General features: G+C 40.8%; 1 protein-coding gene across 30 annotated transcripts in view; it reads left to right on the top strand.

Annotated features, from left to right (window-relative positions):
• The window catches only part of DTNA (dystrobrevin alpha), a 220,919-nt gene that overhangs the window by 189,217 nt on the left and 17,309 nt on the right, over positions 1-14,393 (top strand). For 12 of the 30 annotated variants that reach the window (XM_072924630.1, XM_072924609.1, XM_072924614.1 and 9 more), the window contains 6 exons: positions 1,360-1,447; positions 3,893-3,990; positions 5,377-5,490; positions 8,742-8,838; positions 10,124-10,141; positions 14,107-14,266. In XM_072924630.1, the coding sequence (XP_072780731.1) occupies positions 1,360-1,447; positions 3,893-3,990; positions 5,377-5,490; positions 8,742-8,838; positions 10,124-10,141; positions 14,107-14,266 (575 nt within the window). The remainder of the gene's footprint in view (positions 1-1,359; positions 1,448-3,892; positions 3,991-5,376; positions 5,491-8,741; positions 8,839-10,123; positions 10,142-14,106; positions 14,267-14,393) is intronic. The other 18 variants (XM_030266168.4, XM_072924611.1, XM_072924621.1 and 15 more) reach the window with 3 other exon arrangements.

Below are 14,393 nucleotides of genomic sequence, written 5' to 3' on the forward strand. Positions count from 1 at the left end.
TAATCAGGCCAAACAACACATGTGCGCTATAGTTCCCCGAAGGACACGGGGATATGAACTCACTGAGAAGTTTTAGAGAAATATTCCTTTTAAATATATCAGTTCTTCAAAAGCAGAACTTTTGGCACAAGTGTGATTTTCCTCTGGAGGGCTTCTCAAGTTCAAGGTACAATTTCCGGGTAAAAATTTAGAATAAAATCCCATGCCCAGACTGTTCTGAAGCTCATTTGCCAGCAACCAGTTACATGCCCAGAAGAGCCCGTGAATGGGGAGATTTGTTCCTGTTTCCCTTCAGCCAAAAACCATTATACAGTAGCCAAAGGATAAGAAAAGAGGCCAGACTTGCCTCTGTCTGGGAAAGTCCACAGGCAGTCTTGTATTCCATGTCATAATTCCACATTCCTCTCACCTTTTCTTTGGGACTTTATTTTTTCTCTCTTATATATACTAAAAGTAATGCAATATAGGATTCTAAAGCCCAGGATTATCCGGGGTCAACTATGTCCTCTTCAGATTTCTGGTGTTGTTACTTTTGATGTTTGTCTGCGAACTTCTTAATGTTTAGAAATAGTGAAGGTTCTCGTTATATTACCTTTTTCCTGCTCATCGGACTAAGTAATAGCTTCCTTTTAAAATAAGGACAGTTAGAAGAGTGTTAACCTGAAAGAAATATTTGCATTTTATATTAATGGGGGAGAAAAAATAATAACGTGCAGTATTTTAAAGGAATTCTGCATATTTGCTGTTTAGTTTTTACACGTGTTGATCACAGCCATGTGACACTGTGAAGTCTTGCTCCCAAGTAGCAAGAAACTAAGAATAAAAGAGAAAGCCGGATTATAAATTCCTAGATCAGTGGTTACCAACAGTGATCTGTGAGACCTTGGTAAGCACCCTGCAAAACTGTCCTAAACACTGCTCTCTGGTTCAAACATGACAAAGCTTCTCTAGTCTTTTTCAACCAACACCGAGGCTTCTGCTAATCCGCTGACCAAAAAGTAGTCTTCCAGGTGATATGACAAAGCTGAGTTGCAAAATAAATGCTGACTGATGGTCCTAACCACCTCCTGACCCTTTTGGGCAGAGCAGTCTGCAGGTTGCATCCCGTACAACTTTTACTGTGGGCTGCAGACTGCTGCTGTTTTCTCCCTAAAGGGAAGGTGCTGCCCAGCCCCTTAGAGCTGATATTTCTAGGGAAATTCTCTCCCCTTTGCTCAGTTAAAATCAGCTGTTCCTAATTTGGTGATGGTTTGCTCCTTAGTTCTGATGTGTGGGGCTGTGAAGTGGTGGCTGGCTGAGGCAGAGGGCAATTTTGCAGTGTATAAAACTTTCTTCCCATTTCCCCCTCCCCCTGAGCAGCGTCCTTGACAGTGCAAGTCGCCTGGATGAAGAACACAAGCTGATCGCCAGGTACGCAGCAAGGCTGGCAGCAGAAACTTCTTCATCAGTAAGTGTTTTAATTAAAGGAAGGTACTTTCCTTCTGTCATGTTCCAGGGGCTTGGCAAGATCAGGGAGATTACATCTGACAGTCTAATGATTAATGGATTATTTTTGCCTATTCTTTTCATCAGAGGCTGTTATACTTTAATAGTAACACTTTTATGCAGTCCATTGAATCCAAAGAATCCACATACTAATGCATATAATCTATAAACTAATGCAGTGGTATTTAAATAATTGCAGCAAAGGGAGTCTGACATCTTGAACTCGGGAAAGACTACAAAATATTGTCTGGACTAGCTTTGGTTAAAGGTTAATGATTTACTGCATTTGAAAAATGGGGTGGTGAATCCATTTTACTCTCTAGCTCGAATATCACAGCCACTAGGGCCTTAAGTACTAAGGATATTAAAGATTCTTCAGCAGGATGACTGTAATGACCCCCTGCATTAGCCCTGGCTCCGATTTTCATTCCAGTGCAATGATTATTCTGCTCTCTGTGTCCAAAGATAGAAGGTGATGACAGGCTAAAACCTTACTAACTGCATTCAAGAACAAGAGAAAATGAAGCAGGAACCTAATCAAAGTATATAAAATCTTAAATGGTACATAAAAGGTCAGCCTAGCTACTTTTTCTCAATCTCAGTCCATTTGATAGAGCAAGGGTCTATGAATGATGGTTAAGTGAAAAGCAGCAGATCTGGAGCACCTAGAAACATTTTCACACTGAGATTTTCAAACTGTGGGGTCAATTGAAAGGGTGGAATTGGGCACCACACATCATGTAAAGACAGTGAGTCACATTCAGACCACATGAAGATGGGTCTGCTGCTCATGCAGATGCTGTCACGGAGATTTGATACTACCTGCAGCTGCCTGGAAAGAGAGGGATGCTTGTGTTCTGCCAGTCCAGCCCAAATCAATTATTACCAGACATGTGACACAGTGTTTCAGATTTAAGGCAACCTGTAGATGACGGTCTTATTTCAGAAAGACAGTAATTCTTTATGGGAACATGATTTCCCAGTGATAATGTCTCCGGTTAAAAATCAGTTGACGTCAGTTCCATATAATGTGTCCTTGACTTAGGGGAAAACAGTATAAACAGAGCTGACTTGAAGGAAAATACTGAATTTTTCATTGCTGTCCATCTTTGAACAAAAGAGACGGAAGCAAAAGAGGTTTCTGTAAAGAGAAATCTTTCCAAGCAAAAGAGTGACACCCAGTAGAGGCAGTGGGAATTTTTAAAGCTTTGCTGATAGTCATTCTGGATTTTAAGGAACCAAATATATTAATAACAGTGGGCATTCAGGATAAAGATCCTGCTTCCTCTGTATGAGTGCTGATATCCACCAGCATGTATCAGTTCTTTATGCACTGTTCTGCTTCACTGTGGTTGATGTGTCAGTGGGAAAATATATCCATAGCAGAAAAGATAGTATGTGTTTTGAGGGGAAACATACTGCCCTTTTCCCACGGACACTCCTAACCTTGGTTAGGCTATTGAAATGTATCTTCATCCTTTTTGAGGGTCCACCTCCTGGCAAAGGAGGTGCCTGGCATGATATAAAATAGCACTCCAGAGTTACACTCCACAGGGCTTTCTGTGGTGAGGAACCCTCATATCACAACAGCAACTCAGCAGAGTATTTTTAAATGCTTGATTCTTTCAGCTTGGAGTTAGAAATACATGGGTATCTTTTATTGTTGTGAAACTTCAAAGTGTCCTGTTCTGTATTGTCATTGTTACAATACTGAAATACAGGAGTGTGAACAAGGAAAGCAATGATGTATTATTGCTTATGAATATGCAAAAATGGCATAGTCCAATGAAGCTGTAGTGAGCGCTGCCTAGTTTGGTGAGAGACAAATTCTCAAATCATTTTACGGGTGGAAAAAAAATATTTTGCTGTACCTGAAGGACTGGGGAAAGAGGTTTCCTGAAGTATCATGAGAGCATATACGAAAATATATTGGACCATACAGCCGGACTGCAAACTGAGCACTGCTTTCAAACTGAAAGTAAAACCGTGCTTTCAAGAGAGTGAAGCATCACTGCACTAGAAACTCATCCTGTTCTTCCTGCAGGCAGGTACTGGTTTTTGATTCAGTGTGCTCCTCTTGTCTGTAGCATCAATATCAAGAGCCACATTACAGCAACTGCCTGCAGCAGTGTCATTGCCTTCTAAAATTGGTTCAGAGGAAGCTGCGTGAAAAAGCAATGAATGACAGGATGGTAAACACTGGGTCTTATTTACTCTAGCACTTATTCTGCTTTTACTAGCAATGGTTCCATACTGGTATGAGCACAACATGAATGTGCTTTTTTTCGTGTAGGCAAGCTTGGTACTGCACTTTCTGTAAACAGATTTCACAGAACAGATCTGTGTTGAACTCATGGTGCATGCTGGCTAGTCCTCTTTCAATGCAGCCTTCTCTGTTTTACAACAGCAGCCGAGTCAGCAGAGGGGGGCATCAGATATCTCCTTCACCATTGATGCAAACAAGCAACAAAGGCAGCTGATTGCAGAGCTCGAAAATAAAAACCGGTAAGGATCCACTAAGTACCTGGTTTTGTTCAGTGCCATATGTTACATATATGTTTGTTTCTTAGCATTTTTTACCACCTGTACCTGTACAATGTGCTTTTACAGGCACATATGTTTGCCCCTACAAAAAAAAAAGCAGAGCACAAAAAGGTCCATACAATAGGATAAAGGCTCTGAAATCCATAGCCACCCCATGTTTTCAGAAGTGTAATGTCCAATGACATGATATAATCATGGATACTTTACTGTTTGCAGCTGCTGTTTGTTAAGAGTTAGAAAAAAAAGTCTGTCCTGTTTCAAAACCGGATTAACTTTCAGTTGGATACTCAGTAGCACTATAACATGAAATGATAAAAGGATCAGTCACGCTTGTAATGTTATGCTCCCCTGCTTTTATTCAGGAAAAAGATGATTAAAGCTATTCAGAACACAGTCTGCCTGGGAGAGGTTTGCAGGAAGATTAACAGCAAGTTAGGCTGCTGATCAAATGAGACAGAAGGTGCAGTTGTGACCGAGACTGAGAGAGAGTGTCCAGGAGAAATAGGCCAGCCGGCTCAAAAAAGGAGTGATGGCTGTTTGTTAAGAGCAGAGAACCTGGCCTGGGTACCAGACTGCCTGATGCCATGAAATGCATGGCAGCAGAGCTCTGCTCTTAGTGCCGGACCATAAAACAGAGGCTAGCCCGGGCCAGATGGTTTCCTGTTCCAAAGTCTTCACTGCCTTCTGTCACCGTGTAATGAGCACCACCAGCTCCAGTCTTGATTTGCCTTTCATAGTTCGAGGCTGCCTCCTGGCCGTCTGCTTCCAGCACATTGTGAAGAAGAGACAAAATTCACAAAGGTTTCAACCTTCTGCTGTGGAGCTTTGTATTAGCCTTTTGACAGCACTCCAGGGCTCACAAACTAGTAATAAGAAGTATTGTTAAAGTGGTGTTCTGTGAATTGTCAACTGCTCTCACATCTCTGTTTCCATTAAAAGTATTTTAGGGGCTGAATATTTTCTCTGATTTTCCACAGTGTACAGAAAGGTTACTTTAATTTTTTTTAAAGTTCATGAGGTGCTGGAAATGTTCGTGGTGAACAATTAAAAGGGAACAGTTCAGTCAAGCATAGAGCTATTTTATGTCTACCTGTGTTTTTGGGGGGGTGTTTGAAGAATGATTTCCCTTTATGGCAAAATCCTAAGAGTTTATTCAGAAAATAGCCAGAGCCCTCTCCCATTGCTGAGGGCTTCTTCGGTTGGCTGCAAACAAGTCATTTTATGTACATCTTCGTTGATGATGCTTTAAAAGCTAAATACAGTAATGCTTTTTCACCTCTTGCAATGTCCAGGGAGCTGGTTTTGTGGGAAATTACTTATGGTCTTCTGCTTGTTCTCCTCCCCAAGAGAAATCCTACAGGAGATCCAGAGGCTGCGACTTGAACACGAGCAAGCATCTCAGCCCACACCAGAGAAGGCCCAACAAAATCCCACTCTCCTTGCAGAGCTCCGGCTCCTGAGGTAAGTTCACAGCAGTAAAACCTCTGGCCTTGACAGGGGCCAAACCAGTCATTGTCAGTAAGAGAATAAATAAAAGATAAGCCTGGTTTTAGAGGCTTTTTAAAATACATCAGCCAATGTGTATTTTATATTCATTTTTGGTGCAGCCCATTGTCCTAGAAGTGATTAAGCTTATGCTTTAAACTGTGTGCATGAGAAATCCCACATATTACTCCTCTGCATTAAATTAAGCATATGCATTAGTATTTTCAGAGTTAGGCCCTTAGGTCATTTGGAACAGGTCCCCACAGCCTGGTCCAAATGCCATTAATTATATGGGAAAAAATGTTCAGAACAAATGCTTTTAGAAAGATTTCTAGTTTATGCTAAAGAAAATTAAGAACTACATGAAAATACAGCCAGAATTAGATGTTAATCTTTGGAAATTTCCCCCATGTGTTGAACTCTAGGGAGAGGTCAGTTCTCTTCATGGTGCAAAACCAGGCTGCAGAATGATCCTCCTTGTCATTTGGTGGGGTGAAGAGTAATGTCATCTGCTGCTGCTGAAGATTTAGAGGATCCTTCCTCCAGTTATCCCACCAAGCTAAAAACATTAATATGGATGTGGCTGCATGTTAGTTATAATACTCTACATAGATGTACTAATTTCCATGTATATCACATTGAAGAAGTACAATTGTCATTGGCCCAGATCCATAGGCTCCCTGGAAGCCCTGAAGTGCACGTTGTGAGGGCCAGACAGAGAATCCGATAAGAACTATTCAAAATGCTCTATATGAATAGAAATGAAAGTGTAAGCACTTTCTTTCCAGTGAAACAATGCTAGATGGCTCTGCCCTCTGATTAAAGAACATTTCTTGCCACTTAGCTGCTCCTCACACAGCTAATATTTTAGGGGTCTGATGCATATCCAAAGGAAATTACTATAAACTGTGCTAAATTTTTTTCTTTACAAGTACTTGATAGTTTTATTATGAAGTTTTCCAAACAAAAATATTTTTCTGATTCATAAATCATTATTTTGGCTTTCCAATCTAAATACAAATTAGCTTCTTCATTTCTATTAGTGATTTTAATGTGTAATTATTTCTAGAGACCTACAGGCAAGTGACATTGTGTGAGGCATATAACGCTGACTGTCATGAAAACATGTACACTGTAAAATATACCAATAATGTAGCTCTTGTCCATCAAACTGAAAGTCCATTTTCATCAGGTTTAGGAAATCAGCTTTCTATGTAGTTGATCAGTAGAATTCATTATACTTAAAAAAACAAAAAGGAATGTTTGTGCAGTGTTGGCAGGCTGACTACTTTTATCTCTTTTCAATTTTGCTACACATATTAAAGCATAATACTCTTAGTTTAATTCCTTTATATGCGATGTCCTTAGGGCAGTGTTACTGAATTCCTCACCTATTCCTCACCCTGATTTAATATGCAGTGTGAGAATTATAAAATAACTTTTAATCTCTGGGTCTGAACTGCTTTGCATTCCTTCTGAAATGTTCACCATTTGAAAGGCAAAAGTCTTAACTTTGGATTTACTGGGGAACTTTGACACCACCTCAAATTCCTAGACACTTGAGATGGCACAAGGCTGTTCTTATGTGTAAAACATCAGGACTCAGGGTAACAGCCCCAATTTATGTCTGTTACCCTGCTGATTTTTCAGGCTTGAAACACATAGGGCTGTAGAGCAATTTAGTTCACACAGTATTAAGAAATGCTGGAATCTGTAAATCATGTTGTGGGTACCTGTCCCAGCAACTTTCACAAGGTGCTGTAGTGTGGCACTCACTGAAGCAAGGTCCTGAACACAACATTCTTTCACATTATCAGTACTGTCTTGGAGACACATTGGAAAACCCCTTACTTCCAAGAATTTGCTCTGGAGTACAGCAGGAGAAAAGCCCCAGAGGAGTAGTCTGTACAGTGCACACTGCTTAGATCCTCTCTCCCTGTGGAATGAATCTAAAACTCAGCAGAGCTCTGTACTAGGACCTGCCACTTTGAATTACACAGACCTTATTTTTATTAAATAATGAACTCTGCTGCCTTTGTAGAGTTCATAGCATTTCCAACCCTTACCTGTCCAGAAAACAAAAGCCAACACAGGCATTTTGTAGCAGGAAATAGATCAATCTTTCAGAGGAGTAAATGCAACTTGGCAGTGTTACTATATGATCCTATTATATAGGTGAGGGATAGCACACATGAGCAGTCCTGTAGAAATCAATGTTGGCTATATCTGTAGTTGCTCACTTAGAGTGAAGGCTCAAAATCAGGGTTTCATATTGCCCTAAATACAGGAAATGTGCTTAAGTTTTGTTGGTTCCAGTGCTTTTCCATTTAGGATTAAACTGTCATATTTTCTAGGTAGTACAAGGCTAACAACGTACTGTTTGTACATTATTTCATTATTTGCCGTGCAGTAGAGTATAAAATATATGTATATTTTTCAGTAGTAATGTTAATTATATCATAACTTCCAAGATGCAACAATTTTATTTTGTTTGTATATGGAGACCTCACACAATTTAGTGGTTTAAAATGTGCAAGTGCTGTTCCCCCATCCTGTGCAGTGGAACTGTGCAGAATCAAAGCTGTTCAGATTTATGGGAGCACAGAGAGACTGTCACACTTGGAGTGGCTCAGTATTCACACTGTCACGCAACCAGCACTGGACTCTGAGTGCAAAGAGCTAATTTCAAGCAGTTATATCTGTACTATGTCATAGTCTTCCTCTTGCTTTCAGGAAAAAAAACAGAAACAAAAGCATATCACTATGGGCTTTTGTCTGTATTTCTGAACTCTTTTAGCTTCTCTCATATCTCACTTTGTTCAATGCCCCTGCTGTAATTTCCTGTCCTTCAGGGCATGCCTTTAATTTCTCCTGACAGCTAGTGAGGTTATTGACTAGAGAGTTCCAAAGCTAAAATTGCCAGGCATTTGCACAAGGGAATATAACACACGCTTGTTTGAACCTCATTTGTTCTTTGAAGAAGGGTCTGTGTCAGTGTCTGTCTTTTCCCTAATCACTGTTCAGTCCTATGAGGATTCCCAGTGAGAAGGAACTCCCTAGCCTTCACATAGGCACATTTCTAAACCCTGTGCTGAATTCATTCAGTGTGTTTGCTTTCCTGTGGTCTGTAGGCATGTGTCCCCATAGTAGGGCTGGCAAAATGATGCAGTTGAAAGCTGCTGCTGCTGTTGGGGGGTAAGCTCTGATCAAGTCTCCTTGTTTCTCAGACAGCGGAAGGATGAGCTGGAACAGAGGATGTCTGCTCTCCAGGAAAGCAGAAGGGAGCTGATGGTTCAGTTAGAAGGCCTCATGAAACTGCTGAAGGTAAGGAGCTCCACCTGGTACTACCAAGGAAAACACAAAGTGAAGCGAGTGAGGATATGTAACCACAGAATTCTGCAGAACCTGACTGTTTCTACCCACAAAATTTGGCTGTGTTTCTCTCCCTTTTTATGTTTTTCCTTGGTCTTTTAATTCAGGGTTTTCAGATTATTCTCAGATGATGTCATTCCTGTAGCAGCACTGCATCACAGCACTGTCACCTGCTGCTAGGAGGAGTAAGAAAAAGAAAATAAACCGACATGTAAAACAAGTTAACTATTAGCTGTAAAGAAAAAACCTCAGCACTGTACACTATTATTCACTGCAGCTAACAGTATAGAATCACTAGGCTTTAAACTTTAACTTTGCTCTTAAGTTAAAGTTTCTTTAATTTAGTCAGTTGCTGATTCTGTCAGATGAGTCATTTGACAACCACATCTACCTCTCTCTGCTCAGAGATGCTTTCCCTACAGCACTTGTTTCATTTTCCCAGATGCAGAAGCAGGCCCTTGTTAGACAAATGAAATATGTCTCAACAGAGGAGCTCAGTTAAGAACCAAAAAGCATGTAAATTTTTAAAGACAGACTAGGGTGAGGTGGAAGATGTGTTTTTATTTGCAGCCTTATTTTACCTGATGTGCTTCAGGACAGATGATGCCACAAATTCACACTGGAAGAAAGCGCCCTGAGTAGCACAGGAGTCTCTTTGGTTGTTTCCTATGGCAGGTCAAATGCGTTCATGGAAATTCAGTGCAACTTGGGTCAAATATGGCTCACATAAGAGCAGAAGGAATTCCACTGAAATCCGTATAGCAACATGCCTCCATTTAGATGCAGCATACATCTATTTAAATCCATTTGTTTCAAAGGATGAGTTTGTCACCTTATGTCACTTGCCCCTCCTTAGACACAGGCTTTGAGGCCACAATGCACGAATTGGTGGCAGCAGAACCCACTGCAGAGCCAGCAGATTTTTGGGAGCTGGAGCCAGGCAGGATACCTTTTGTTCTACCCATGAAATGCTGCAGTGCCACAACCAGCAGTGAAGGCTGCCTGCTGTTAGTCACTGTCTGGACAGAGAAAATTTGTGGTAGGAAATGACAGCAGCTTTCTGCACACTTTGCACTGTTCTGGTGTTTCAAAGTGTGCAAAGGTGGGACCTTAACCTAGTCTCATATCTTCAACTATATCAATTGCACCTTTAACCCTGTGCTCCAAATTTGGCTTTGTTTTCTGCTCTTCACTTACATCCTGGCTCATCTCATGTGCTGATCCTCTTTTTCTTTAGGAAGAAGAATTGAAACAGGTAGCAAGTTACCTTCTCTTTGGATGCCCCACTAACTCCTAAATGGAATTGTGTTCCTGTGATTTGTGTTACTTCCTTTGCTTGAGAAGTGTGTGTGTGTTCTTTTGACCAAAATTAATATTTTGCAGTTCTTTCCCACATTAGTGTCTTAGAGCCATTTTCACAATGAAACAGTGCTCTAGAAAGTGAGTTATGGCTACAAGGAATCTTTTCCTCACTCCTCTAAATTAAAACATGTAAGGTATAAAAACCACACCTCAAATGTAGTGAAACCAATCTGGAATATGAATTCAATAGATAATATTTTGAAAATGTAATGAGAAATCTTGTACTTTCAAGAAAAACATAACTGAGCTGAAATTAGACAAGGGCAATAAGTTTGAAAGCTCCTTTTATCCAGAAAGTTGGGGCGTAGTGTGCACATCTTTAAAAGTCAGCATTGATGCTAACAGTCCCATGAGTCTTCAGGGAAATAAATGTTTTCTGCAACCTCTATCAAAAAGAGGAAGTATTTACATTAATAATAAATAAACAGTAAATTTTAGAAGATTTAATTGTTTCGGAGCTTATCAGTATTGTAATGGATCTTGGAAATATATTAGGCTTAAAAAAAAGGTACTTTTCAGAGAAAAGTCTGATTTATGATTTCAATAAAAGTGTTTCATTTTAACAAAGCACAATTCCTCCTGCTTTCATCAGCAGAAGTGCAGTCACAAGTCTGATGTGTTCTGTCTGTGATACAGCGTGCAGAGTTTGTAGGTAATGCCCACCTTCGTAAAACCAACATTTGGGAAATTTTTGTAGAGTTGCACTCAAAAATATAAATCTGCCCTGATACCACCTCCGTGTAAGGGCTGTCTTTTTTGTTTCTGAGGATCTGTTTGCAAAAGAGAAGCTTCCAGTGTGACAGGAGTTACCTTATCATATCAAATGTGCACTGGACAGTGTAAGTGAAAGCACATTTCCAGGCTGCTGTGAGGTATTTTTATGACATTTTTTTCCCAAGAGTAATAGCCTCACTGAATACCAGGTGATGATGCTAAAGAATTACTCTCACCATTTCCATTTAATGATCCCCATTATGCTAGGCCATTTCATGATCTGTTGAGAGAAACAGGATTAAATTAATTTCTAGAGGAATTCAATTGGAATGATCAGCCTGGCTCATTCCAATTCATCTAAAACTTATGAATTATCTATTTCTCCATTGCCCTTCCTTGAGAAAGGATAATGAGTTCTTCACATCCCTGTCGTTTGATGAGGCTGTGTGATTTCCCCATATGTCATCCCATCTCAGTCCCAGCAGAGGGAGCAATGGGCTAAAACTCCTGTAAAGCCAGTTTTCATTTCAAGCATTTTATGCTAGGCATGCATGTCACTTCATAGTGGGGAGACTTTTCTGTCTAGCAAGAGTTAAGAGCTGTAGCAGTTTGACTAGGGGTGGTGAATTAAATAAAATACCTGAAAATTTTCCTGGGCGACACGAGAACACTGATAGCTACAACCAAATACAACACAAAAAGATGAAGCCATACAAATATCCACAGTGGCTGTGGTAGCTCCCCTTTCAGCATGCTTTAGTCCTTAGTTGGTAGAGCTTTGGGAGCAAGGTTTGGGAGCAATTCAGTGCTTGTCTTTTTTGCTGTCCTTACCAAGAAGTTAAGACTGGCTGTCATAGCAGATTTCAGACCATTAGGTCCAGCCTTTGAAAACCACAATTCTCCTGATAACCTCTAAGCAGGAATCCGATCCTAATACCACTTCATTCCCACAAACGTGGGCTGAGGTGGATCTAAATTAGTTAAATATATTGAGTTTTCACCTCTCTGAAATCAGGCATTCCCTAATATCCTCCTATTTTAACTTGCTGTTCATCAGCTCCATCTCATACTGCCCAAATAGTATAAAAAGTGAAGAGTTTTTTCCTGGACAAGGAACTCGGAATGCTTCATCTTCCTGTGCTTCCCAAACATTTTGTGTTTATCACAAGCACAAGATCTCAGTCGTAGCTGCAGAGCAGACAGAGGGTAAGCACTGGGTGTGCAGCAGTTTCCACATCTAAGGGAAAATTCCAGCCCAGAAGTACTGGCGGGCATCTGGTATTTTTAGTAAATGAAGTTCATTCCTGAATATGACTTGATGGCAGGAAGCAAATTTTGTCCATTTTTTCCCTCATCTTTCTCTGAAAGTTCTAACTGTTGTTGATGTTCCCAGAATAGAGATCAAAGGCAAAAGGGAGCTAAGGAAAAAAGCAAGAAAAAAAGGGCACTTTTCTTTCAGAGAGCTGAGAACCAAAAATTCTTTTGCAAATGTGTTTCAGTGAGGATGAAACGTGCTCTGTCAGCGCATGAAAGAAGAAAGCTGTAGATCCTGGGTGCCCAGCCTGATGTGCAGGGGTTGTGACTAACAAGAACCTTGGAGTGTCTCTAAGTTGCTCTGGGCCCTTCCTCTGGAGGACTAAATATCTCCATTTCTTCTGGAGCTAGTGTAGATGATTCTAGAAACAGGAGAGCATCTGGACTTTATGTATTCAATTTGCCCTTTACATCCATCATGTAAATGTTCCAAAACCAATAATTAAAGAAATTACGACTATCAAGTCCTCCATTCTTCCATCAGTAATGCACTTATTTCTCATGAAACGAATATACCCTTGATTAGTTTCAGGTGATAATGTCTCTTAGAAAGGGGTGATAGGATAAAAGAACAAATAGCTTAATATTCTGATACATTATTTATGGTCCAGGTCAGGAATTTATAAAAGTCTCAAGGACAGTGCTACACTTAACCTGCAAAGGCCTGTCTTTCTTAGAACATATTTGCCAAACATAATCAGAGCTGCGGTGGCTACCAATACCAGGGTCAAAATAAATGCCATGAGAAGAATTAAGAAATCCTCCTGTATTTTTAAAATAAAGCCAAGATAAGGGAAAAACCACCTCTCCAGTCACTTTTGACTGAAAACAACCTAGAGCTTGTGTTGCAGTTCCCCTTTAAAAGCACTCAAGCCGCCTCCATCCTTAGCATCTGCTAAACACTGGGTTTCAAAAGCCACGTGCAGTTTGGTGTGGGCTCCAGCATTAGTTTTCTCTTAGATAAATACACATTGCCAGGACTTTGAAACAGAGGGTGAGAAGAGTGCCGCGTCTCTTGGTATCATTCACCTAGCTGCATTAGTAAAAATTGCAGTTTTGTAAAGTCTGCTTGAATTTCTGCTAAGTGATCCTAACTGTGTGGTGCTAACAGCATGGCATTTATATAACTGGTGTTAAAACGTTTTCACTTCCAACAGCTGAACCCATAGCAGGAATTTATATTGCCCTATCTCCGCAGTGTTTTGGGAGTGTCTGAGTATGTGGAGCAGATAATTTAATGGTGGCTTAAATAGTTCTCTAGCTCCAAATAAAAAGCAGAAATGTGTGTTATTTATTACAAGTGTCAGACTTTATGTGACTGAGAGGTTGCATGTACCATGAACTTGTCCTGCAGGGAGGTGGATGGCAAGGCTGTGATCAGCTCTTGTGTCAGGGCTTTGCTGAAAGGGGCTGCTCCAGTCCCTTGCCTGGGCTGAAAGCCATGCTGGTGCCAGCAGCTTTCCCCTTCTCACAGCCAGAATGGGTTACAGTTTAGCAGGCATGCATGTGAACTGGGGGAGTGAAAGGGGAGAGGGCAGAGAGGTCTGTAGTGTGGTCTTCATTAACTTGGATTTTTTTTAATTTAGCTGCCTGACATTTTCCCATGCTTGAAGGAAGTCAGATCTTGACTCATATTTTCCTACTTACTGTTTCTCTAAACAGAAGCCTTGCTGTCAACTAACAACTGACTTTGGTTTATTTCTTCTAGCAAAATTAACATTACCCGACTGATGTACAAAGAGCATGATGCCTTTAAGCTGAGGGATGGGTGACCAGGACAGCGGGCAGGCTCTTGCGAAGCCCCTGTTTAACCCCTTGATTGTTTTGCAGACGCAGGGGGCAGGCTCCCCGCGCTCCTCGCCCAGCCACACCATCAGCCGGCCCATTCCCATGCCCATCAGGTCTGCCTCTGCCTGCTCCACCCCGACCCACGCGCCTCAGGACTCTCTGACCGGGGTGGGAGGAGATGTGCAGGAAGCCTTTGCACAAAGTAAGTCCCACTAACAGCTTGTCTGAGGCACTTGGAGACTGAAGAATCATTATTTCTTTTGATTACTGACTCAATGTACTTGACCTTCTGAGTTGCATGCAACAAAACAAAACAAAAAAATATCTGT

The sequence above is a fragment of the Taeniopygia guttata genome, chromosome 2 (genome assembly GCF_048771995.1).
Source record: "Taeniopygia guttata chromosome 2, bTaeGut7.mat, whole genome shotgun sequence".
In the NCBI taxonomy this organism is placed as follows: domain Eukaryota; kingdom Metazoa; phylum Chordata; class Aves; order Passeriformes; family Estrildidae; genus Taeniopygia; species Taeniopygia guttata.